The 25447-nt window shown below is 51.8% G+C and overlaps 2 protein-coding genes and 1 pseudogene across 3 annotated transcripts in view; all 3 read right to left on the bottom strand.

Annotated features, from left to right (window-relative positions):
- LOC308177982 (protocadherin gamma-A10-like) overlaps window positions 1–10282 on the bottom strand; it is a 63849-nt pseudogene extending 53567 nt beyond the window's left edge. The window contains exon 1 of the transcript XR_013956148.1: window positions 2994–10282. The product of XR_013956148.1 is annotated as a protocadherin gamma-A10-like (transcript). The remainder of the gene's footprint in view (window positions 1–2993) is intronic.
- Window positions 1–25229, bottom strand: part of LOC308177993 (protocadherin gamma-A10-like) — a 52588-nt gene extending 27359 nt beyond the window's left edge. The window contains exon 1 of the mRNA XM_080555954.1: window positions 17542–25229. Coding sequence (XP_080412080.1) covers window positions 22566–25088 — 2523 coding nt within the window. The 5' untranslated portion in view covers window positions 25089–25229 and the 3' untranslated portion in view covers window positions 17542–22565. The remainder of the gene's footprint in view (window positions 1–17541) is intronic.
- On the bottom strand, window positions 11094–14946 carry LOC308178017 (protocadherin gamma-A10-like). Its single transcript, XM_080555987.1, has one exon. The coding sequence runs from the start codon at window positions 14616–14618 to the stop codon at window positions 13272–13274; it is 1347 nt and encodes a 448-aa protein (XP_080412113.1). The 5' UTR covers window positions 14619–14946; the 3' UTR covers window positions 11094–13271.
- Window positions 25230–25447: the final 218 nt, after the last annotated feature.

Here is a 25447-nt window from a genome sequence, read left to right as displayed (position 1 = left end):
CTGATTCTAAACATAAGGAAACAAAAACTTCCAACGGACCTGTGTGAGGCAAGCATTTCACTACAGGTAGGAAATCACGCCTATCTTCTCCGCAGTTTCCTTCCTGCAATATAGTAGTTCATCTCTCTTGGTTATTTCTGGTTCTAAACAAAAGAAACAAAAACCCCTGACTGGACGATGTGAAGGAAACATTTCACAGCTTATGAGGAAACAACTCTGCCTGGAGAAGTCATGCCCACTGCACTTGGAAGTCACTGACAGTTAAAGCTGAATGTTCATGAAGCACATTTGGACATCCAGAGGTATTGGTTTGTAGGCATATGCAAAGAAGATTTTCATCCCCTTTGGGGACATGGAGGAAAGGGTCATAGTGAAATAGGCACAGACCCTGGCACAGTGCAAGTAATCAAATGTTGCACAGCCATATGCCCTGCTGAGTCTTCCGTCTTCCTTGCTGGAAGCCAGACTTTTGCCATTCCCCTGCCTGAACACCTCTTTCTTGGGCCAAGGAGCAAGAAGGGGCACCTCTAACCTTTGGCCAACTAAGACAAGCAGGGACTGGAGCATCTGTACAGTGACACAGAAACAATTTCTGCCATTTATCTGGGCAGTCTACTCTGATCTGTTCCTTCCCTTCCAAATGTCGTCTTGGTGACTGCAACAGTTGAAGATTCGAATCCTGCTTTCATTCCACTTCAATTTTAAACAAAATACCTCCCCATGTATCTGAAGAATATGGAAATTGGTGGGAAATGAACCCCATGGGAGACAAATACAAAGGTGCACATGCAGGCTTGTGATGACAATAGTTGGGATCAGTTACAGCTCTAGATCAGCTCTTCCAGGGGACACCTGCTCCCACAACACCCTTCTGCTCTTCTTTGCCTTCACCTTCATACATGGTGGTGACTCCAGATGCACCCTTTAATCTCAAAGATCTCCCCAATATAGGCTTTTTTTGTCAAAAACTTTATTCTCAGGTAAACGTCATTGCCTCTATAGACAGGAACACCATGATCAGAACAGAAATGGTGCAGGCCTTGGCATCTGGTATGGAACCAAAGCATTCCCCATTCAAAGCCACAATGACCCAACAATTTTCCTGACTCTAAACCTGCTTCAGCCTGTGTATTCTACAGCCACAGTTTGTTTGCACCAAGAACAACATCCTACTTCTTGACATATGTCACACAAGAAAGAACAGGGCATATCAATCACTGACATTTTACTGAAAGAGAACTATATTGAAGTAATTCGCTCCACAGCTGGAAAAATTCAAGGTCTGGAAGGAAACTGCTTCCACAGTCCTGCAGTCCTAACCTATCTTCCAGTCCTCTAGGATTCTCTGCCACACTGAAGTACACAAAATGAGGCGAAACAGTGAAAACTACAGATGTGAAGGACATCACTGTAACTCTACAGACATCCTTTTTTGATCTGCCTTAACATTATGTACAGTGAATTTCAAGAGATGCACCTGCAACTACAGGCATGTCAGTCTGACTGCAGTGCCAGGTAAGCTCATGGAGCTGATTACCTTTACTGCCATCACTTGGCACTTACAGGACGACCGGGCGATCAGGCCCAGTCAGCATGAGTTTATCAAAGGCAGATCCTCCTTGATGAACATGATCTCCTTCTATGACAAGGTGACATGTCAGTGGATGAGGGAAAGGCTGTGGATATAGTCCACCTTGACTTCAGTAAGGCTTTTGAACACTCTTTCCCACAACATTCTCCTGGAGAAAATGGCTACTCATGGCTTGGACAGGTGTACGCTTCGTTGGCTTAAAAACTGGCTAGGTGCACAGGCACGAGTTGTTGAAGTGAATGGAGTTAAATCCAGTTCAAGGCCAATCACTCATGGTATTGCCCAGTGCTCAGTATAGGGACCAGTTATCTTCAGTATCTGTATCAATATCTGGACAAGGGGATCAAGTGCACCCTCTGTATCTTTTCAGATGACATAAAGCTAGTCATGAGTGTTCATCTGCTCAAGGATAGGAAGGCCCTGCAGATGGATCTGGATAGGCTGGTCCAATGGGCCGAGTCCAGCAGTATCTGGTTCAACAAGGCTACTTGACAGGACCTGTACTTGGGGCTCAGCAATCCCATGCAATGCTTCAGGTGGGGGGAAGGGTGGCTGGAAAGCTGGCCAGCAGAAAGAAACCTTGGGGTGTTGGTCAAGAGCTGGCTGAATATGAGCCAACAGTGTGCTCAGGTGGCCAAGAAGGCCTACAGCATACTGGCTTGTATCAGAAGTAGTCTGGCCAGCAGGACTAGGCAAGTGATTGTCTCTCTGTACTTGGCTCTGGTGAGGTAGCACCTCAAATACCGCATTCAGTTTTGGGCCCCTCACTACAGGAAAGAAATCGAGGTGCTGGAGAAGGTCCAAAGAAGGGTAATGGAGCTGTTGAAAGGTCTAGAGAACAAGTCGTATCATGAGCAGCTAAGGGAGCTGTTTTTTTTGTGTTTTTTTTAGCCTAGAGAAAAGGGGACTCATAGAAGCCTTTATCATGATCTACACTTACCTTACAGGAGGGCTACAGCAAAGAGGGAATCGGCCTGTTTTCCTAGGCAGCAAGTGATAAGAGGATGGGAGATGGCCTCAAATTGTGCCAGGGGAGTTTTAGGTTAGATATTAGGAAAAAAGTTTCCCTGAAGGTGTTGTGAAGTAGTGGCACAGGCTGCCCAAGGAAGTAGTTGAGCCACCATTGTTGGAGGTCTTCAAAAAGTGTGTAGATGTAGAGCTTAGTGACATGGTTTAATGGCAGACTTGGCAGTGCCAGGTTAAAGATTGGGCTAGATGATCTAAGAAGTCTTTCCAACCTAAATGATTCCAGGATTCTATGAAAACGGCTGTTGTCATAGCACGTGTCTGCTAGCGAAACCACTTCCAGCTCCATTCTTGGGAGGTCATTGTTCAAGGGCTCCTCCTTCCAGCAAGAGACATTAACATATAAAGAATTCCCAAACTACTCTCAACTGGTTGCCTTCCCTCTTCATGACAGCCAGAAGGACATCATCAAAAGACCAATTGGTGACCCCTTTTCTCCACAATGGGCACAAAGACTACACCATGGACAATTTTCTTTTCACCACATTATCAAGATATAATAATAAACACTGTGAAGAGAATAAATGATATGCAGCTAAATGGACATTTTTGAGTATTCATAGCATTAGGACATGTAAGGTAGAAAGTAGGGAATGAATTCCCCAGAAGGTTCTCCTGAAGCTTCCAACAAAGGAAAAATAGCAATTCTAATGCCAAATCTACTCATCAGGAAGATTTCAAAGTGCATGAACTACGGCTGTGTGCCTAATGGATCAATCACAAGGTGAGAGAGAAAGGTCTGTTCTTCTACAGCACCTCATAAAGAGTTTACTTACCGTTTCCTCTCTAACCTTCAACATCTTTAATAAATTTCTTTCACCCTCAGAATTTCCAAGCATGTCTCACCAACAGAAAAATGAGCAGACCATTTCCCAGTACCACTCACTGCATACAACCACGCCATCAAGGTATACCAAGAAGGGAGGTGTATTTCTTCATAATTTTCTAAAGCACACCAAAGATCTAAGAGGAAAGAGAGAGGAGACACCCTTCAGCAGAATCTGGGTCATCAGGATTGTCTTTGGACGGCAATCTCCCCCTCCTTTAAGCATATGCACTGCTCCACACATATACGCCTCTTCCACTGACATCATATTTAGATCCAGTCCCTGGAAGCAAAAATGGAACAGAAATTACAAGCACCATCACATCTACAGACTAACACCCCAGGTCTAACTCAGATGAAATACCCAGCTAGTGACTTACATGGGCGAGGCCCATGAACACATAACACATTCCCCAACAAAGCTATGCTGGTACTGATAACTCAACCAACACACCTAGACAAAAGACCAGGCAAAGAAAGCACGAGGAAGACAAGCATCACAAGGAAGCATTCAAAGAGAAAGTGAGAAAATCACTGTGACTGTGGCACAGTCTTCTCTCTGCACAGGAAAATTCCTCTCTAGAACACAAAGAAATCACTGAGGTCTTAAGCTGCAAGAAAAGCCCTAGAGTGTTCATTTGGACTTCATTTCATGAAAAGTGCATCAGCTGTCATCCGTTTTTCCATGAGGTGGCCTACTCATCTCGAAAAAATATAAACCTGTGAATGGAAAGGCCTTAATATGGGACGCTTTCTTATGCTAAGCCTTGTGAGCAATGAAGACAGATTCAGTTTGAGCTTCTGTTTCATTTCCCGTATACACAAATATTTGTCTCCAGATGGCTGATAGGAACATCTCAAGGCAGATAAGGATTCGCTGCAATACAAACTCCACATTTTCAAAAGGCCTATCCAGAAATGGGAAATATAAAGAACAACCTTCCTGAAAACAAAGGCCTGAAAATTGAATTACACTAAGGAAAAACCCTACAGCACAATGCAGATATGGGTGGATTAACGAGGATTTTCACAGGTATTAAAAGCCATTATACAGAGACAGTGTAACTCTACATGCACAGTTTCTGAGCAGAACATTTTGGTATCAGAAGATTGGCATTGCCTTTTAGGACAACCAAAAGCAGTACAAAATCATTCATAAATGCTACAGGAATTGGCATTCACAATGAAGTCAAACCTCTGCCCGTACAATATCTCTGCGGACATGACTATTTTCCAAATTCAGAACAGGCCTTTCACCCTCATTCATCTACATTCACAGCATTAAGTTGTACCACTCTCAATAAACAATTTCTAGCTGTATTTTGGCCAAAGATAAGGGCTTATCATTCAGGGATATTTTAGGGAAACATAAGGATATCAAAGGCTTTGACTGCACAGCAGTAAACTTTCAAGATATGTATGGAAACAAGGCTACACTGCTACTGAGAACTCAACCAACACGTAAACAAAAGACAAGGAAAAGATAAAATGAGAGAAGCAGCGCAAAGAGAAAATGTGATAGATAAAATCACTAAGAATGTGGCAGAGTCTTCTCTCTGCACAGAAAAATGCTTACCTAGATCACCAAGAAATTACTGAGGTCTTAAGCTGTAAGGAAAGCCCTAGAGAGGTCATCTCAACTTCATTTCTAGAAAATTTCATGAGCTTTCTTCCACTTTTCCATGATGTGGCCTGCTCATCTCCAATTAATATGAAATTGTAAATGTAAAGGCCTTCCTATGGGGCCCTTTCTCATAGAAAGTCTTGTGAGCAATTAAGACAGATTTGGTTTGACCTTCTGTTTTGTTTCCTTTATACATGAATATTTGTCTCCAGATGGCTGATAAGACCTTCTCAAGGGAGAGAAGGATTTGCTGCAATACAAACTTCACATTTTCCAATGTAAAAGGCCTACCTAGAAATGAGAAATATGAAGCACAACCTTCTTGCAAACAAAGCACTGAAAACAGAATTACAACTAGGAAGAAATGCTATACCTCAATGCAGATATAGGTTGGTTAATGAGGATTTTCACAGTTATCAGAAGCCATTATACTGACATCGTAGCTCTACATACACAGTTTCTGTGCAGAACATTTTGTTATCAGAAGATTAGCGTTGTTTTTCAGGGTTGTGAAACCTGGATAAAATGGTGCATAAATGCTACAGAAATTGGACTTCACAATGAAATCAAACCACTGCTCAAACAATATCACTGCTGACACATCAATTTTCCACATTTAGAGTCTCACGCCCTCAATCCTCTACATTCACAGTTTTGCACCACTTTCAAGAACCAGGTTCTAAATGTATGTTGACAGTAATAAGGGCTTATCATTCAGGGACATTTTAAGGAAACGTAAGGATATCAAAGATTTGACTGCCCAGCAGTAACCTTTCAAGTTATGTATGCAAACAGCTCCCCCAGGTCCAACAGTAAATAATAGACTCCAAGTCTTTTCAGGGTTCTCTGCCACAATAAGGCCAAGTTTTGACATTGACAACAAAGGGAAAAATGCCAAAACTGCAGGACATGAAAAGGACTTCACTCTCACTCTTCAGACTCCATTCTTCAATCTCACCAAATATTATGCAACACAAATCCGAGTGATGAAGCCACAACAAAGCTGCTGCCACATCCTGAGCCTACTAGCAAAGCCTGCTCCTTTCTTGGGAGGTCAATGTTCACACACTCCTCATTTCTCCAACAACCCTTCACATACAACACTTCCAGCTTCTAACTGTATGTCGGCCACTAATAAGGGCTTATCATTCAGCGATATTTTAGGGAAACATAAGGATACCAATGCCTTTGACTGCACAGCAGTAAACTTTCAAGTTATGTATGGAAACAGGTCCCACAGTTCAAAAATTAATAAAAGATCTTCCAGCCTTTACAGGGTTCTCTGCCACACTGAGGCCTACTTTTGACATTGATAACAAACAATGCAAAAATGCAAAAACTGCAGACCATGAAAAGAACTTCACTCTCAGTCTTGACACCCCATTCCTCAATCTAAACAAATATTATACAACTGAATTTCAGGCAATGAAGACAGGATACAGCTGTTGCAATAGCATGTGGCTGCTAGTAAAGCTTCTTCAATTCTGATGAGGTCAATGCTCAAACACTCCTCTTTCCTCCAAAACCCTTTCACACACAGCACAACATGAATAGAACATTTAGGATTGTCTTTCTGATATTCATTACAGGAAAACATACATTTCTGTCCTAAAGAAGATCTTCATGCAATAAAGATACACTGGGTAGAGAATAGAGAAGCAGACAAATGAAACATGGTCATATTAAGATTCTTTTTAAGACAGCCTCACACTACTGATCATGCACATGGGATATCAGGATGATGTACCCTAACCACCTGATAATCTCAAGTTACTCAGTTTACTCAGAATAGGTAAAAACAAAAGGAAAACTGGCATGATACATGCCAGGAGATGAAATGAGCAACCACATGGCAGGGGGAAAAAAGTTAGAAGTCAAGAGCATGTAGACTTGCTCACCTAGAGCAGAGTTGCAGGTGATAAGACCTCTTTCATCTCCCAACTTCCACAGCAAGTGTAACACTGGCATCAGAGCCCACGCTTGGCTCCCTTGAGCTAGGGGCAGCAACCCACAGCCTGCTACCAATCAAAGTTGTCCCTTGCACAGCAGCAAACCTCACCAGCTGGGAAGGAGAGCAGGGAGGGAAAGGCAAGGAGGAGGATGGGAGGCAAGCGCCGAGAGGGAGGGCATCGGGGTGTCCGGAGCGACTCACCGGGAGGGCGTCGGGCTGTGCGCCGCGGGCGCCGGCAGCGTCGTCCCCGAGCAGCGGCGCGGCCTTGTCGGGCGGCGGCCGGGCCGGGAGGGTGTTGCAGCAGCTGTCGGCCGCCCAGCGCCGCTGGCTCTTGCGCGAGTCGGCGGTGAGCGACACCTCGTGCGAGTAGGAGTGCAGGAAGGCGCGGACGCCGTCGATGCCCACGAAGTGCGAGGCCGGGACGCCGCGCAAGGCACCGCTGGCCGGCGGCAGCAGCTGCGAGCGGCGCCAGCGCCGCAGGCGCAGCGCCAGCAGCAGCAGCAGGAAGGCGAGGAAGAGGCAGGACACGGCCGCCACGGCCAGCACCAGCCAGCGCGTCAGGCTGCCGGCGGGCTCGGCCGGCGCCGCCGCGCTGCCCAGCTCCGAGAGCAGCTCGGCCACGCTCTCGGCCAGCACCACCGTCAGCGTGGCCGTGGCCGACAGCGCCGGCCGGCCCTGGTCCTTCACCACCACCACCAGGCTGTGCCTGGGCGCGTCGCGGGCCAGCGGCGAGCGCGCCGTGCGCACCTCGCCGCTGTGCAGCCCCACGCGGAAGAGCCCCGGCTCCGTCGCCTTGGCCAGCTCGTAGGACAGCCACGCGTTCTGCCCCGCGTCCGCGTCCACCGCCACCACCTTGGCCACCAGCGCGCCGGGCTCCGCCGAGCGCGGCGCCAGCTCCACGCCCGTCCAGCCCGCGCCCGGAGCCGCCGCCGCCGCCGCCGCCGGCGGGTACAGCACCTGCGGCGCGTTGTCGTTCTCGTCCACGATCAGCAGCCGCACCGACACGTTGCTGCTCAGCGCCGGCGCGCCGCCGTCCTCCGCCCGCACCCACAGCCCCACCTCGCGCACCTCCTCGTAGTCGAACGAGCGCAGCGCGTACAGCGCGCCCGTCTCCGCCTGCACCGACACGTAGGACGACAGCGGCGCGCCCCGCACACGCCCCTCCGCCAGCCGGTACCGCACGCGCGCGTTCTGCCCCCAGTCCGCGTCCCACGCGCGCACCGTCAGCACCAGCGCGCCCTCGGCGTTGTTCTCGGACAGACGGGCGCTGTAGCGCGCCTCCGCGAACACCGGCGCGTTGTCGTTCACGTCCAGCACGCGCAGCGCCAGCACCGCGCTGCTCCAAAGCGACGGCGACCCGCCGTCCGCCGCCCGCACCGTCACGTTGTACTCCGACACCTCCTCCCGGTCCAGCTCCCGCGCCGTCACCACGCTGTAGTAGCTGCCCACCGAGCTCCGCAGGCGGAACGGCACGTCCCCGACCAGCGAGCACCGCACCTCGCCGTTGGCGCCCGAGTCCCGGTCCTGCACGTGCAGCAGGGCCACCACCGTCCCCGACGGCGCGTCCTCAGAGACCTCGCTCAGCGCCGACGACACAGTCAGCTCGGGCGCATTGTCGTTCACGTCGGTCACCGAGATCGAGACTGTAGCAGTGTCGAAAAGGCCGCCGCCGTCATGTGCCTGCACCTCCAGTTCGTAGGAGTCGCCTTCCTCGAAGTCCAGACTCCTCACCAGCCTGATCGATCCCGTCTCGGGATCCACAAAAAATTTGTCTGTTTGTACGGCCGTCAATTTTGTCATCGAATACTTAACCTCGCCGTTGAGTCCCTCGTCGGCGTCGGTGGCCGTGAGGGTGAGGAGCGTGGAGCCAACGGGCACGTCCTCGGGCACGCGCACCGCGTACACCGCCTGGCTGAACACGGGCGCGTTGTCGTTGGCGTCCAGCACAGACACGCGGATGCGCGCCGTGCCCGTCCGCGCAGGCTCGCCGCCGTCACTCGCCCTCAGCACCAGCTCGTGAAACGCCGCCTCCTCCCGGTCCAGCGCCTTGGCCAGCACCAGCTCGGGACGCTTCTCGCCGTCGGCTCCCGCCTGCACGGACAGCGAGAAGTGCTCGTCGCCGCTCAGCTCGTAGCTCTGCAGGGAATTCACTCCCACGTCCGGGTCGCGAGCCTTAGAGAGGGAAAAACTCGAACCTGGAACTGTCGTTTCGCTCATTCTAAGTTCATTTTCTGCCTCTCCGAAGCTGGGAGCGTTGTCGTTAATGTCCGTGATTTCCACTTCGATCTCGTAAACCTTCATCTCGCCCTCCACGATCACCTCACAGCGCAGCACGCATCGCTCCATCAGCCGGCACAGCTGCTCTCTGTCTAGCCTCTCCGCCGTCACCAGGTGGCCGCTGTTCGCATGCAGAGCGAAATACCGCGTCCTACCTCGGTCCAGGATGCGGGCACCGCGGTCGCGGAGCGCCGCCGGCTGCAGCGCCAGGTCCTTGGCCACGTCGCCCACGAAAGAGCCCTTGGGCAGCTCCTCGGGCACCGAGTAGCGCAGCTGCCCCCACGCCGCCTCCCACGCCGCCACCAACACGCAGCACAGCAGCGCTCGCTGCCTCCGGCTCCAGCGCCCTTCTCTCGCCGCGCACATCTCCGCCACGGCTCCGCCGCCACCGGACGCCCGCCGATAGTTCCCCGCCGCCTCCCTGACTCTTCGCCTCCGACTCTGGCTCAGTCTCTCGCTCCGGTTTCCGTCTCCAGCTCCGACTCAGACACTCGCTTCGGCCGAGACTGTCGCTCAGGCTCTTGCTCCGGTACCCGGCCCTGGTTCCGGCCCCGCCGCCGCCCGCTCTCGCCGGTCCCTCCGCCTCGCTGCAGCTCGGCTCCGTAGCGCGGGGCCGCTCGCAGCCCGCCCGGCCGCCGAAACAGCGAGACAGCGAGCGAGCGAGCCGGGCCGCAGCGGGCGGGGCTGGCTGCAGCGCTCCGCTCCTTCCTTTCCTCCGTGGTGAACAGCGGCGCCCGGAGCCACCGCCTGGCACTGCACGCGCGGCTCACACCGAGCGCTGCTGCCCTGCCTCTTCCGCGGAAACCTTCGGTCCCTGCGAACACGGCGCCACGGTACATTCCCCCCAGAGTCGGTGCGTTTGCTTCCGCAACACCTTGTCATCTTCGCGAAGAAGATGAAATGCATTCTGGTCTTCAGGGCGGTCATGAGCTGTCTGGGGTCAGAAGGTTCCCTATCTTCGTTCTTCTGCATTGCAAGTAGAAGTAAACAGACAGTGCGTCTGTTTCCACATAACCTTGTCTTCTTATTTTGAATGCATCCTGGTCTTCACGGTGGTCATGCCCGGAGAGAAGGTAGACTGTTCCTCTGTCTTTCTTCGTTCTACCGCATAGCAAGTAGAATTCTTCGTGTTAATTCGACCTCTGAATAGTTGTTAGTCTTAACGCAATATTGCAGAAGCACTATGTCCTCCACGAATCGCAAACCTTATTCTTTTCCTTGTCTTTCCCACGAAGTATGACCATCTAATTTGTGTTGTCGTTCCAATGTTAACAACTGATATGAAACAGTTCCCCCTGTTAGGGTGCAGCATGAAGGAACCAGCAGCTTTCCTCAGCTCCCTGAGAAGGCTGTGCACCTCACTTCACATCCCTGCTACAGGAAAACCAGTTTGGGTACACCACTGACCAGTTTTCCCCACTATAAATGTAGTCTTTGAGACTGAAACAGATGAAGACCTGGTCTTGGTTTTATTCATTTAAATGGATTTTCAGAAAAATGCCTACCCATACAGCAGAAGAAAACCCATGGCATTCACTGTGAAGGTAGCAATGACCTACAAGAGATGACTATGGTGTTGTACAAACTGGTGTGAGAAAAAAGCAGTACCTGGGATCAGTTATCAAACAGATCCAGGTACAATCATTTGAGAAAAAGACAAAGCAGGAAATATCTCCAGTACTGTGGTGGTTTTACTCAGGTGAGCAGCCAAGCTCCACCACAACCGCTCTCTCACTCCCCCTCCTCAAAGGGATAGAAAATAAGATGAAAAGGGCTCAAGGGAAGTGACTCAGCATAGGAAGATTAATAAAATTTATTGCCTATTACTAAGAAGCTAGAGGAGTGAGAAACAAAGAAAACAAACTAAGAACACCTTCCCCCCATCCACCCTCTTCCACCTCCTCCAACCAAGTGGCAATGGGAATGGGGGAATGAGGGTTGCAGTCAGTCTGTAGCACTTTGTCTCCACCACTCCTTCACAGTCACTCTCTTTCCCTGCTCCAACGTGGGGTCCCTTCCATGGGATACAGTCCTTCCTGAATTGATCCTGCATGGGCTTCCCACAGGCAGCAGCTCTTCAAGAACTGCTCCAAGTATGGGTCTGTACCACGGAGTCCATCCATCAGGAGTAAACTGTTCCAACATGGGTCCCCCATGGGCAGCAGCTCCTGCCAGTTCACCTGCTCCTGTGTGGTCCCCTCTTCATGGGCTACAGGTCCAGCCTGAAGTCTGCTCCGGTGGAGGCTCTCCACAGGCTGAAGCCTCCTAGAGGTAAGATCCACCTGCTGCTCCACTGTGGGCTCCTCCACGGGCTGTGGAGTGGAAATCTGCTTTGCCATGGTACACCAGGGGCTGCAGGGGGACAACATGTTCCACCATGGTCCTCTCCACAGACCGCAGGGGGATTTCAGCTCTTGTGCTTGGAACACATCCTCCCCCTCTTTCTTCACTGGCCTCAGTGTCTACAAGGTTGTTTCTCACTCCTCACTCTCCCAGCTGCTGTTGTGCATCAAGTTATTTTATTTTTTTTATTTTTATTTTATTTTTTCCTTTCCTAATTCTGCTTTCACAGAGGTGTAAACACCATCACTTATTGGCTCAGCTATGGGTAACAGCAGGTCCCTATGAAGCCAGCTGAAAATGGCCCTTATCTAACATGGGGCAGCTTCTGAATTCTTCTCACAAAAGCCACCCCTGCAGCCCCCCCATTACCAAAACCTTTCAACATAAACCCACTACAAGCATGAAGCATAAATCATATTTTCCTGATTCTGTCATGCAGAATCAGTGGATCTCATTCTGTACAGTAAGCACTCACATTCATGGCTAATAAATGCACATCCAGCCCTATGCAATGCAGGACATCATACAGACAGGGAAGCTTTCTGTCTCCAGTCCTCCTGGAGCTGAGAACATCTTACAGGTACCTGGCATTGGCCTGAAGCACTCCACACCAGTTCCTCTGTTTAGCCAGCATCGCACTGGAAGATCACACATAATGGGAGTGTGCAGTGCTCCAGGACCTCCTGCTGTCACTTAAAGGCAGCAACAGGTAGGAAATCATGCCTCTCTTCTCCACAACTTCCATCCTGCAAAGCAGTAGCATGTCTGTCTTGGTTATTTCTGATTATAGATATACAGTAAAACAAAACAAAACAAAACAAAACAACAAAAAAAAAAACAGTAGCTCAGCTACTGATTCTAAATATAATGAAACAAAAACCTCCAACCGGCCCACGTGAGGCAAACAATTCTCTACATATATGGACACAACTCTGCCTGAAGAAGTCATCCTCCAGTACACTTGGAAGTCACTGACACCTCAAGCTGAATGCTCATGCAGCATATTTGGACATCCAGAGGTATTAGTTTGAAGGCACATGCAAAGAAGATTTTCATCCCATTTGGTGACATGGAGGGAAAGGTCATAGTGAATCAGGCACAGACCTTGGCACATTGCAAGGAACCAAACACTGCACAGAAAAATGTCCTGCTGACTCTTCCATCTTCATTGCTGGAAATCAGACTTCTGTCATTCCCCTGCCTGAGCACCTCTTTCTTGGGCCAAGGAACAAGAAAGAGCATCTCTAACCTTTGGTCAGTTAAGACAAGCAGGGACTACAGTATCTGTACTCAAGTGACACAGAAACAAATTCTGCCATTCCTTGTGATCTGGGGAGTGTTTTCAAGTCAGTTCCTTCCCTTCCAAATGTGGTCCTGAAGACTGGAACAGTTGAAGATTCTGGTCTTGCTTTCATTTCACTTCAATTTCCAACAAAATACCTACCCATACACCTGAAGAACATCCAATGGGAAGGAAACAAAGCCCCTTTGGTGACAAGCACATGGGTGCACATGCAAGCGTAAGACAACAGTACTTAGAATCAGTTAGAGCTCTAGATCAACGCTTCCAAGGGACACCTGCTCACACACCACTCTTCTGATGTATTTTTGCTTTCTTCCTCATAGGTGGTAGTTACTCCAGCCTGCACCCTTTCACCTCAGAGACCTCCCTTACATAGGCACTTTTAAGCAAATACTTTATTCTCAGGGAAACATTACTGCCTCCAAAGATGGGGACACCATGATCAGAACAGAAATGGTGCAGACCTTGGCACCTGGTATGAAACGTGTATGAATAACGGAACGGCACGTCGCCGACCAGCGAACACCGCACCTCGCCGTTGGCGCCCGAGTCCCGGTCCTGCACGTGCAGCAGGGCCACCACCGTCCCCGACGGCGCGTCCTCAGAGACCTCGCTCAGCGCCGACGACACAGTCAGCTCGGGCGCATTGTCGTTCACGTCGGTCACCGAGATCGAGACTGTAGCTGTGTCGGATAGGCCGCCGCCATCCCGTGACTGCACCCCAAGCACGTAGGAGTCGCCTTCCTCGAAGTCCAGACTCCTCACCAGCCTGATCGACCCCATCTCGGGATCCAGGTGGAAGATTTCCGATGCTATGTCCGTCGCCTTTTTAAGCGAGTATTTCACATTCGCGTTGAGTCCCTCGTCGGCGTCGGTGGCCGTGAGGGTGAGGAGCGTGGAGCCAACGGGCACGTCCTCGGGCACGCGCACCGCGTACACCGCCTGGCTGAACACGGGCGCGTTGTCGTTGGCGTCCAGCACAGACACGCGGATGAGCGCCGTGCCCGTCCGAGACGGCTCGCCGCCGTCGCTCGCCCTCAGCACCAGCTCGTGAAACGCCGCCTCCTCCCGGTCCAGCGCCTTGGCCAGCACCAGCTCGGGACGCTTCTCGCCGTCGGCTCCCGCCTGCACGGACAGCGAGAAGTGCTCGTCGCCGCTCAGCTCGTAGCTCTGCAGGGAATTCACTCCCACGTCCGGGTCGTGAGCCTCGGCCAGAGGAAAGCGCGACCCGGGAGCTGTAGACTCACTCATTTCCTCTTCCAGATGTACTTCGTTGAAGCTTGGTGCGTTGTCGTTAATGTCTGTGATTTCCACTCCGATCCCGTATATTTTCATCTCACTCTCCACGATCACCTCGCAGCGCAACACACAACGCTCCACCAGCCGGCAAAGCTGCTCTCTGTCTAGCCTCTCCGCCGTCACCAGGTGGCCGCTGTTCGCGTGCAGAGCGAAATACCGCGTCCTACCTCGGTCCAGGATGTGGGCGCCGCGGTCGCGGAGCGCCGCCAGCTGCAGCGCCAGGTCCTTGGCCACGTCGCCCACGAAAGAGCCCTTGGGCAGCTCCTCGGGCACCGAGTAGCGCAGCTGCCCCCACGCCGCCTCCCACGCCGCCACCAACACGCAGCACAGCAGCGCTCGCTGCCTCCGGCCCCAGCGCCCTTCTCTCGCCGCGCACATCTCCGCCACGGCTCCGCCGCCACCGGACGCCCGCCGACAGCTCCCCGCCGCCTCCCCGACTCTTCGCCTCCGACTCTGGCTCAGTCTCTCGCTCCGGTTCCCGTCTCCAGCTCCGACTCAGACGCTCGCTTCGGCTTGGACTGTCGCTCCGGCTACTGCTGCGGTACCCGGCCCCGGTTCCGGCCCCGCCGCCGCCTCGCTGCCGTACGGCTCCGCAGCGCGGGGCCGCTCGCAGCCCGCCCGGCCGCCGACACAGCGAGCGAGCGAGTGAGCAAGCGAGCCGGGAGCTGCTGCGGCCGAGCGAGCCGGGCCGCAGCGGGCGGGGCTGGCTGCAGCGCTCAGCTCCTTCCTCTGCTCCGTGGTGAACAGCGGCGCCCGCAGCCGCCGCCCGGCACGGCTCACACCGACCGCCACCGCCCTGCCTCTTCCGCGGAAACCTTCGGTCCCCGCGAACACGGCGCCACGGTACATTTCCCTGCGAAGCGGCCCAAAGTCGGTGCGTTTGCCTCCGCAACTCTTTCTCTTTTTCGAGAATAAGATCGAATGCATTCTAATCTTCATGGCAGTCATAAGCAGAGTGAAGGCGGAGGGGTCCTCTGGCTGTCTTCATTCTACAGCATAACAAGTAGTATTATTAGTGTTAATTCGACCTCTGAATAGTTTTTAGTCTCAACCCTGTGTTGCAGAAGCACCATGTCCTCCACGAATCCCAAACGTTATTCTTCCTCTCCTTCTTGATTGAAAGTTTCCTTTGCTTTCCAACAACGTTTGGCGGTCTAACTTTTGTTGTCTTTCCAGTGTTAACTACCACTATGAAACTCTTCCCCCTCTAGGGGTGCAGCATGAAGGAACCAACAGCTCCCCTCAGGTCTCTGAACAGGCTGTGGACCCACATCCGGGCTACTGAGCAAATTAATCAGGGCACTCGCCACTGATCAGTTTCCCCCACTATAAATACAGTCTTGGAGACCACAACACCTGAAGACCTGTTTTTGCTTCTGTTCACTTAAATGGATTTCCAGAAAAATGCCTACCCATACAACAGAAGAAAACCCCATGGCATTCGCTGTGAAGGTAGCAGAGATCCAGAGGAAATGACTCCAGCATGTGCAAGACAAAAACAGTACTTGGGATCAGTTATTAAACACGTCTAAGTACATTCAGTTGAGAAAGAACAGGAACCAGCACTAAGCATCAATCATATCTTTGTGATTCTGTCATGCAGAATTAGTGGATCTCATTATAAACAGTAAGAATTCACATTCATGGCTAATAGTTCTTACATCAGTACTTGGGATCAGTTAGCTCTAGGTCAGCACTTCCAGGGGACACCTGTTCTCACACCACCCTTTTGCTCTTATTTGTCTTCACCTTCATAAATGGTGGTGACTCCAGCTGCATCCTTTCACCTCAGACACCTGTCCTACATGGGAACCTTTTCTGACAAATACTTTATTCTCAGGGAAACTTCACTGCCTTTAAGGACAGGGACACCATGATCAGAACAGAAATGGCACAGGCCCTGGCACCAGCTATGACACTAAAGAATACCCTAGCCAAAGCCACATTGACCCAATTATTTTCCAGACTCTAAATCTGCTTCAGCCCCAATACTCTACAGTAACAGGCTTTATCTGTACTCCAGACAACATCCTACCTCTCGCCATATGTCACACATATCAACGCATATCACTGATATTTAATTGAAAGAGAAATATATCAAAGTATTTCTCTCCACATTTGGATACATTCAAGGTCTGGAAGAAAACTGCTTCCCCAGTTGCACAATTCTAACAGATCTTCCAGTCTTTTTAGGGTTCTCCGCCACACTGAATGGCTCTGCCACACAGTTTAGACATCAGCAGCAAACAAGGCAAAAATGCAAAAATTACACATCTTCACTGTCACTCTACAGATAACCTTTTTAATCTGCCCTAACTTTATGTAAAATGAAATTCAAGGGATGCACCTGCAACACTCAGGAGGACTATAAGGATGTTGTAATGCTGTGCAGGGAGAAAATTAGAAGGGTCAAAGCCCAACAGGAGCACCATCTGGCTACTGCTCCTAAAGACAATAAGCATGTTTTTATAAATACATAAACAAGAAAAGGAGGACTGAGGAGAATCTCCATCATTACTGGATGTGAGGGGAATCACAGTGACAAGAGATGAGCTCTTTAATGCCTTTTTGGCCTCACTCTTTAGCAGCAAGACCAATATTTCTCTGGGTACCCTGTCCCCTGACCACCCAGTAGATAGGCATGGGGAGTGGAATGAAGCACTCATAATCCACGAGGAAATGGTCAGCAGCCTGCTAAAACATGTAGACATATGCAAGTCTATGGGGCCAGAAGGGATCCACCCAAGGGTACTCAGGGAGTTCCCAGAAGTGCTCACCAAGACACTCTCCATCATACAGCTGAAGTCCTGGATATCCAGGAGGTTCGTGCCAAGTGTTCGCTAGCAAATGTGATGCCCATCTACAATATGGGTAGGAAGGACAATCCAGGTAACTACAGGCCTTTCAGTCTGACTTTAGTGCCAGGGAAGCTCACGCAGCTTTATTGCCGTCACGTGGCACGTACAGGGCAAACAGGTGGTCAGGCTCAGTCAGCATGAGCTTATCAAAGGCAGGTCCTCCTTGATGAACATGATCTCCTTCTATGACATGTCAGTGGATGAGGGAAAGGCTGTGGAGCTGGTCTACCTTGACTTCAGTAAGGCTTTTGAACACTCTTTCCCACAGCATTCTCCTGGAGAAAATAGCTGCTCATGGCTTGGACAGGAGGACCAAAGAGAATCTCCATCCTTTGTTGGATGTGGGGGGAAACATATTGACAAGAGATGAGCTCCTTAATGCCTTTTTTTCCCTAGTCTTTAGCAACGTGACCATTTGTTCTCTGGGTATCCCATCCCCTGACTACCTGGTAGATAAGCATGGGGAGCAGAATGAAGCCCTCATAATCCACGAGGAAATGGTCAGCAACCTGCTAAACTACTTAGACATATGCAAGTCTATGGGGCCAGAAGAGATACACACGAGGGTGCTGAGGGAGCTGGCAAAAGTGCTCACCAAGACACTTTCCATCATTTAGCAGCAGTCTTGGCTATCTGGGGAGGTCTCAGTCAACTGGTGGCTAGCAAATGCGATGCCCATCTACAAGAAGGTCCAGAAGGACAATTTGAGAAATTACAGGCCTGTCAGTGCTGGGTAAGCTTGTGGAACAGAACAGCCTTAGTGCCATCACGTGACAACCAGGTAGTCAGGCTCAGTCAACAGGGCTTAGTGGATGACGGGTCCTCCTTCATGAATCTGGTCTCCTTCTGTACAACGTGACTTGCTAAGTGGATGAGGGAAAGGCTGTGGGTCTGGTCTATCTTGACTTCAGTAAGGCTTTTGAACACTCTTTCCCACAGCATTCTCCTGGACAAAATGGCTGCTCATGGCATGGACAGGTGTGCACTTCACAGGCTTAAAAACTGGCGTGTTAGTCAAGCCCAAAGAGTCATGGTGAATGGCATTAAATCCAGCTGGAGGCCAGTCTCAAGTGGTGTCCCCCAGGGCTGAGAATCAGGGCCAGTTCTCTTCAGTCTCTTTTATCAATAATCTGGATGAGGGGATCGAGTGCACCCTCAGTACATTTTCAGGTGACAGCAAGTTAGTCATGAGTGTTGATCTGCTCAAGGGTAGAAAGGCCCTGCAGATGGATCTGGATAGGCTGGACTGATAGGAAGGCCAGCAGTATGTGGTTCAACAAGACTAACGGGTCCTTTGTCTGAGTCACAGCAATCCCATGGAGTGCTACAGACTGGGGGAAGACTGGCTGGAAAGCTGGCCGACCAAAAGGGACATCTGAGTATTGGTTGTTAGTTGGCTGAATATGAGCCAGCAATGTGCTCAGGTGGCCAAGAAAGCCAACAAAATCCTGACTTGTATCAGAAATAGACTGGCCAGCAGGACTAGGGAAGTGGTTGTCCCTCTGTATCCATCTCTGGAGAGGCCACATGTCAAATACCGTGTTCAGTTTTGGACCCCTCACTACAGGAAGGTTATTGAGGTGCTGAAGCAGGTCCAAAGAAGGGCAACGGAGCTGTTGAAGGGTCTAGAGAACAGGTCCTATTAGCAGTGGCTGAGGGCGCTGGGGTTGTTTAGTCTGGAGAAAAGGAGGCTCGGGGCAGATCTTATCGTCCTGTACGATTACTGTAAAGGGGGGCTGCAGCAAAGTGGGGATCGGCCTCTTCTCCCAAGAACCATGTGATAAAACTAAAGGAAATGGCCTCAGATTGTTCCAGGGGAGGTTTATGTCGGACATTAGGAAAATGTTTTTCACTGAAAGGGTTGAGAAGTATTGGAACAGGCTGCCCAGGGAAGTAGTTGAGTCACCTTCATTGGAGGTCTTCAAAAAGCATGTAGATGTAGATCTTAGCGACATGGTTTAATAGCAGACTTGGCAGTGCTAGGTTAAAGACTGGGCTAGATGACCTAAGAGGTCTTTTCCAACCTAAATGATTCCAGGATTCTATGAATACAGCTGTTGTCGTAGCACGTGTCTACTATCAAAGCCACTTCCAGCTCCATTCCTGAGAGGTCATTGTTCAAGGGCTCCTCTTTCCAACAAGGGACCGTCACACATGAATAATTTTCAAACTACTCCCAACTGTTATGACTGTCTTCTCTCTTCATGATAGCCAGAAGGACATCATCGAAGGACCAATCACCCAGTGCATTTCTTCACAATGTGTACAAGAACTACACCATGGACAGCTCTAAAAACTTTTTTTTTCTTCATCACATTAACATGACATAATATGAACATTGTGAAGAGAAGAAATGGTCTGCAACTAAGGTATACACATGGACATTTTCAAGCATTCATAGTAGTAGACCAAGTAATGTAGATATTACAGAATGAATTCTGTGGAAGGCCCTCCCAAAGCTCACAATGCAAACTCAGTAATGTTTCTTAGGCAGAAAAGAGTGAGCAGACAGACATCAAAGTGCGTAAATCACAGCTGTGTGGGAATGGAATAACTAAAACAAGCAGAGAAAAATTCCCCAAACATGTCACCCCAAACCTTTCACAACTTTTTTTTTTTCTTTAAGCCTCAAAATTTGTGAACACATCTCACCAAAGGAAAAGTTGAACAGACCGTTTCCCAATACCATGCACCACACACAACCACACCGTCATGGTATACCAAGAAGGGAGGTACATTTCTCTGCAATTTTCTAAAGCATACTAAAGAGATAAGGGGAAAGACAGAGAGGAGCCTTTCTCCAACAGAGACTAGGTCATCGTAAATATATTTGTAAGGGAATGTCCCTGTTCTTTAAGAGCATGTGTTCCTCCACCGAGACATACCTCTTTTAATATCTTCATGTTTACATCCACTCCCTGGAAACAAAAATGGAAGAGAGCACACAGGCACCCTCACATCTCTGGCCTTCCACAAGACCTCACCTCAATCCTTTCACACCTTCAATGCTTTTCTTTCATCCTCAGAATTTGCGAGCACATCTCACCAAAGGATCAGTTTAAATGACAATCTCCTTATACAACACACCACAACCACAGCATTGAAAAATATCAAGAAGGGAGGTGTATTTCTCTTTAATCTTCAAAGCATACTCATGATCTGGGGGAAGGAAAGAGAGGAGCCATCCTCCACCAGACATCGGGTCATCACAAATGTCTTTGGAGGGGAATCTCCCCCTCCTTGAAGCACATGCACTGCTCCACACATACATGCTTCTACTAACATCAGTGGGTACCTGGCAGGGAGCAGGCCTGAGGTGACGGCGGGGGGGGGAAGGGAATGGGAAGAAAAATGTGTTTTGTGCATTCCCATCACTGGGAACGAGGAAAGAACTCTTGAAATAAGGCATAAACATGCCCACATTTTTCAAAAAAGGAGAGAAGGGGAAGGCGCTTGCTTGGACCTGGTGCTTAGGAACATGCTTTAGTGGTTGACTTTGGTAGTAGGGTGATCGTTGACCAGATGATCTTGAAGGTCTTTTCCAACCTTAATGATTCTATGATTCTATGTTTACATCCACTCCCCGGAAACAAAAATGGGAGACAATACACAAGTACCCTCACATCTCCAGCCTTCCACACAACCTCTAACTTAGATGAAATACCCACCTATTGCCTCATGGGAGCAAGGCCCATGAACACATTCCTCAACACAGCTATGCTGCAGCTGATAACTCTGTCTACATTAATAGGAAAAGATAAAATCAGAGAAGCAGCACAAGGAAGCATTCAAAGAGAAAGTGTGGCAGAGAAAATCATTTTTTGGGCATCAGGATCTTCTCTGTGAGCACCAAAATTCCTCCTCAGAGCACCAAGTAATCACTGAGGTCATAAGCTACAAGCAAAGTCCTAGAGTGTTCATCTGGACTGCACTGGAAAAGTTCAACTGCTCTCCTCAATTTGTCTATGATGTGGCCTACTCATCTCCAATTAAAATAAAACTGCAAACATAAAGTCCTTAATACAGGACCCATTCTCATGCCAGGTCTTGCAAGCAATTGAGAGAGATTCAGTTTCACCTTCTGTTTCCCTCATACACAAGAATTTGTCTTCAGATGTCTGAAAGAACCTTTACAACGGAGGTAAGGATTTCCTGCAGTACAACTCCGTCATTCTCAAATGCAAAACATCCTATCCTGAAATGGGAAATATAAAGCACAGACTTCCTGGGAACAAACACTGGGAAATGGAATAATGACAAACTCTATGTCACAATGTTACAATAGATGGGAGTGAATTAATGATGATTCACACAGGAATTATGTTACAAACAGGCATCATCACTCTGCATGCAGTTTTTCTGCAAAACATTTTATCATTAGGGAATCAGTTGCCTTTCAGGGCAGAAAATCCAGGATAAAATGGTGCATAAATGATGCGGGCCTTGCCACGAATTATGAAATCAAAGCTTTACCTGAACAATTTCACTGCTGAGAAACATTCAAATCCGGCCACAAACGGTCCTAGCTCAACATTCACCGCATTCAGTTGCAACACTCACAATATCCAAGTTCCAGCCATACGTAGGGAACTGGCAAGAAGATTTCATCCAGTGACATATTAAGGAAACATGAGGATATCAAAGACTTCGTCCTGGCAGCAGTAAACATTCACACTGTGTATGGAAACAGCTCCCTCAGTCAAACTATTAGTAACAGATCTTTTAAGGGTTCTCAGGCAAGAGTGGTTCAGTTTTTACAGAGATGACAAACAAGGGAAAAATGTGAAACCTGCAGGATATGAAAAGGACTTTGCTCTGGCTCTTCAGACCTCAGTATTTTATCTTGCCAAATATTATGCAGTGGAAATGATGAACACACATTGGTTCTGTTGCTACAGCATGAGCAGGCTAGCAAAGCCTGTTCCATTCTTGAGAGGTCAAAAACACTCCTTTCTCCTCTGAGAGCCTTTCAAACCCAGCACCTCTGTGGCAATCTCAAATGCAAGTCTTCTGCTTCTCCCTCATCTCTATAACAACCAAAGAGACATCCTAAAAGGACCAGTTGACCAGGCCATTACCACACCACATGCACAAAGACAGCAGTATAGATGTATAAAAAGACATTTCAACCCATGTTCATAGAGCAACAGAAAAGGTGCATGGAGTATTGAGGAGAAGCAGCCAAAAGAAACAGGGGGACATAAAGATTCTTTTTGAGGACAAACTCACACAACTGATATAGCACACAGGCTATCTGGAGGCTATACTGAACATCCTGAAAGGAGCAAACACATGCATAATGGGAAAAAACAAAACAAAACAAAACAAGCAAAAATGAATGATACACCTCAGAAGAAATGAGCAACAATCTGTCAAGTGCGAAAAAAAAAAAAAGCCCGGTTGACGCAGAGTGCAGGAAAAAAAAAACTTTCATCTCCCGCCTAACACACCAGGTTTAACGCCAGCATCAGAGCCCAAAGGGAGGGAAAGGCAAGGAGGAGGAAGGGAGGCAAGCGCCGAGAGGGAGGGCGTCGGGGTGTCCGGAGCGACTCACCGGGAGGGCGTCGGGCTGTGCGCCGCGGGCGCCGGCAGCGTCTTCCCCGAGCAGCGGCGCGGCCTTGTCGGGCGGCGGCCGGGCCGGGAGGGTGTTGCAGCAGCTGTCGGCCGCCCAGCGCCGCTGGCTCTTGCGCGAGTCGGCGGTGAGCGACACCTCGTGCGAGTAGGAGTGCAGGAAGGCGCGGACGCCGTCGATGCCCACGAAGTGCGAGGCCGGGACGCCGCGCAAGGCGCCGCTGGCCGGCGGCAGCAGCTGCGAGCGGCGCCAGCGCCGCAGGCGCAGCGCCAGCAGCAGCAGCAGGAAGGCGAGGAAGAGGCAGGACACGGCCGCCACGGCCAGCACCAGCCAGCGCGTCAGGCTGCCGGCGGGCTCGGCCGGCGCCGCCGCGCTGCCCAGCTCCGAGAGCAGCTCGGCCACGCTCTCGGCCAGCACCACCGTCAGCGTGGCCGTGGCCGACAGCGCCGGCCGGCCCTGGTCCTTCACCACCACCACCAGGCTGTGCCTGGGCGCGTCGCGGGCCAGCGGCGAGCGCGCCGTGCGCACCTCGCCGCTGTGCAGCCCCACGCGGAAGAGCCCCGGCTCCGTCGCCTTGGCCAGCTCGTAGGACAGCCACGCGTTCTGCCCCGCGTCCGCGTCCACCGCCACCACCTTGGCCACCAGCGCGCCGGGCTCCGCCGAGCGCGGCGCCAGCTCCACGCCCGTCCAGCCCGCGCCCGGAGCCGCCGCCGCCGCCGGCGGGTACAGCACCTGCGGCGCGTTGTCGTTCTCGTCCACGATCAGCAGCCGCACCGACACGTTGCTGCTCAGCGCCGGCGCGCCGCCGTCCTCCGCCCGCACCCACAGCCCCACCTCGCGCACCTCCTCGTAGTCGAACGAGCGCAGCGCGTACAGCGCGCCCGTCTCCGCCTGCACCGACACGTAGGACGACAGCGGCGCGCCCCGCACACGCCCCTCCGCCAGCCGGTACCGCACGCGCGCGTTCTGCCCCCAGTCCGCGTCCCACGCGCGCACCGTCAGCACCAGCGCGCCCTCGGCGTTGTTCTCGGACAGACGGGCGCTGTAGCGCGCCTCCGCGAACACCGGCGCGTTGTCGTTCACGTCCAGCACGCGCAGCGCCAGCACCGCGCTGCTCCAAAGCGACGGCGACCCGCCGTCCGCCGCCCGCACCGTCACGTTGTACTCCGACACCTCCTCCCGGTCCAGCTCCCGCGCCGTCACCACGCTGTAGTAGCTGCCCACCGAGCTCCGCAGGCGGAACGGCACGTCCCCGACCAGCGAGCACCGCACCTCGCCGTTGGCGCCCGAGTCCCGGTCCTGCACGTGCAGCAGGGCCACCACCGTCCCCGACGGCGCGTCCTCCGAGATCTCGCTCAGTGCGGACGACACAGTCAGCTCGGGCACGTTGTCGTTCACGTCGGTCACCGAGATCGAGACTATAGCTGTGTCAGAAAGGCCGCCGCCGTCTTGTGCCTGCACCTCCAATTCGTAGGAGTCGCCTTCCTCGAAGTCCAGACTCCTCACCAGCCTGATCGATCCCGTCTCGGCATCCAGGTACAGTATCTTCGAGGCTTTGTCAGTAATTTTCTTAAGCGTGTATTTCACGTTCCCGTTTACTCCCTCGTCGGCGTCGGTGGCCGTGAGGGTGAGGAGCGTGGTGCCAACGGGCACGTCCTCGGGCACGCGCACCGCGTACACCGCCTGGCTGAACACGGGCGCGTTGTCGTTGGCGTCCAGCACAGACACGCGGATGAGCGCCGTGCCCGTCCGAGACGGCTCGCCGCCGTCGCTCACCCTCAGCACCAGCTCGTGAAACGCCGCCTCCTCCCGGTCCAGCGCCTTGGCCAGCACCAGCTCGGGACGCTTCTCGCCGTCGGCTCCCGCCTGCACGGACAGCGAGAAGTGCTCGTCGCCGCTCAGCTCGTAGCTCTGCAGGGAATTCACTCCCACGTCCGGGTCGTGAGCCTCGGCCAGAGGAAAGCGCGACCCGGGAGCTGTAGACTCGCTCATTCTCAATTCCTTTTCTGCCTCTCGAAAGCTGGGTGCGTTGTCGTTAATGTCCGTGATTTCCACTTCGATCTCGTAAACCTTCATCTCGCCCTCCACGATCACCTCACAGCGCAGCACGCATCGCTGCAATACGTCGCATAGCTGTTCTCTGTCTAGCCTCTCCGCCGTCACCAGGTGGCCGCTGCTTGCATGCAGAGCGAAATACCGCGTCTTACCTAGGTCCGGGATGCGGGCACCGCGGTCGCGGAAAACCGCCAGCTGCAGCGCCAGGTCCTTGGCCACGTCGCCCACGAAAGAGCCCTTGGGCAGCTCCTCGGGCACCGAGTAGCGCAGCTGCCCCCACGCCGCCTCCCACGCCGCCACCAACACGCAGCACAGCAGCGCTCGCTGCCTCCGGCCCCAGCGCCCTTCTCTCGCCGCGCACATCTCCGCCACGGCTCCGCCGCCACCGGACGCCCGCCGACAGCTCCCCGTCGCCGCCCTGACTCTTCGCCTCCGACTCTGGCTCAGTCTCTCGCTCCGGTTCCCGTCTCCAGCTCCGACTCAGACACTCGCTTCGGCTTAGACTGTCGCTCCGGCTCCTGCTCCGGCACCCGGTCCCGGTTCCGGCCCCGCCGCCTCGCTGCCGTACGGCTCCGCAGCGCGGGACCGCTCGCAGACCGCCCGGCCGCCGAGACAGCGAGCGAGCGAGCCGGGCCGCAGCGGGCGGGGCTGGCTGCAGCGCTCGGCTCCTTCCTCTCCTCCGTGGTGAACAGCGGCGCCCGCAGCCGCCGCCCGGCACTGCA

The sequence above is a fragment of the Anser brachyrhynchus genome, assembly GCF_964034855.1.
Source record: "Anser brachyrhynchus genome assembly, chromosome: 14".
In the NCBI taxonomy this organism is placed as follows: Eukaryota; Metazoa; Chordata; class Aves; order Anseriformes; family Anatidae; genus Anser; species Anser brachyrhynchus.
This window is presented reverse-complemented; position numbering and strand designations above follow the sequence as displayed.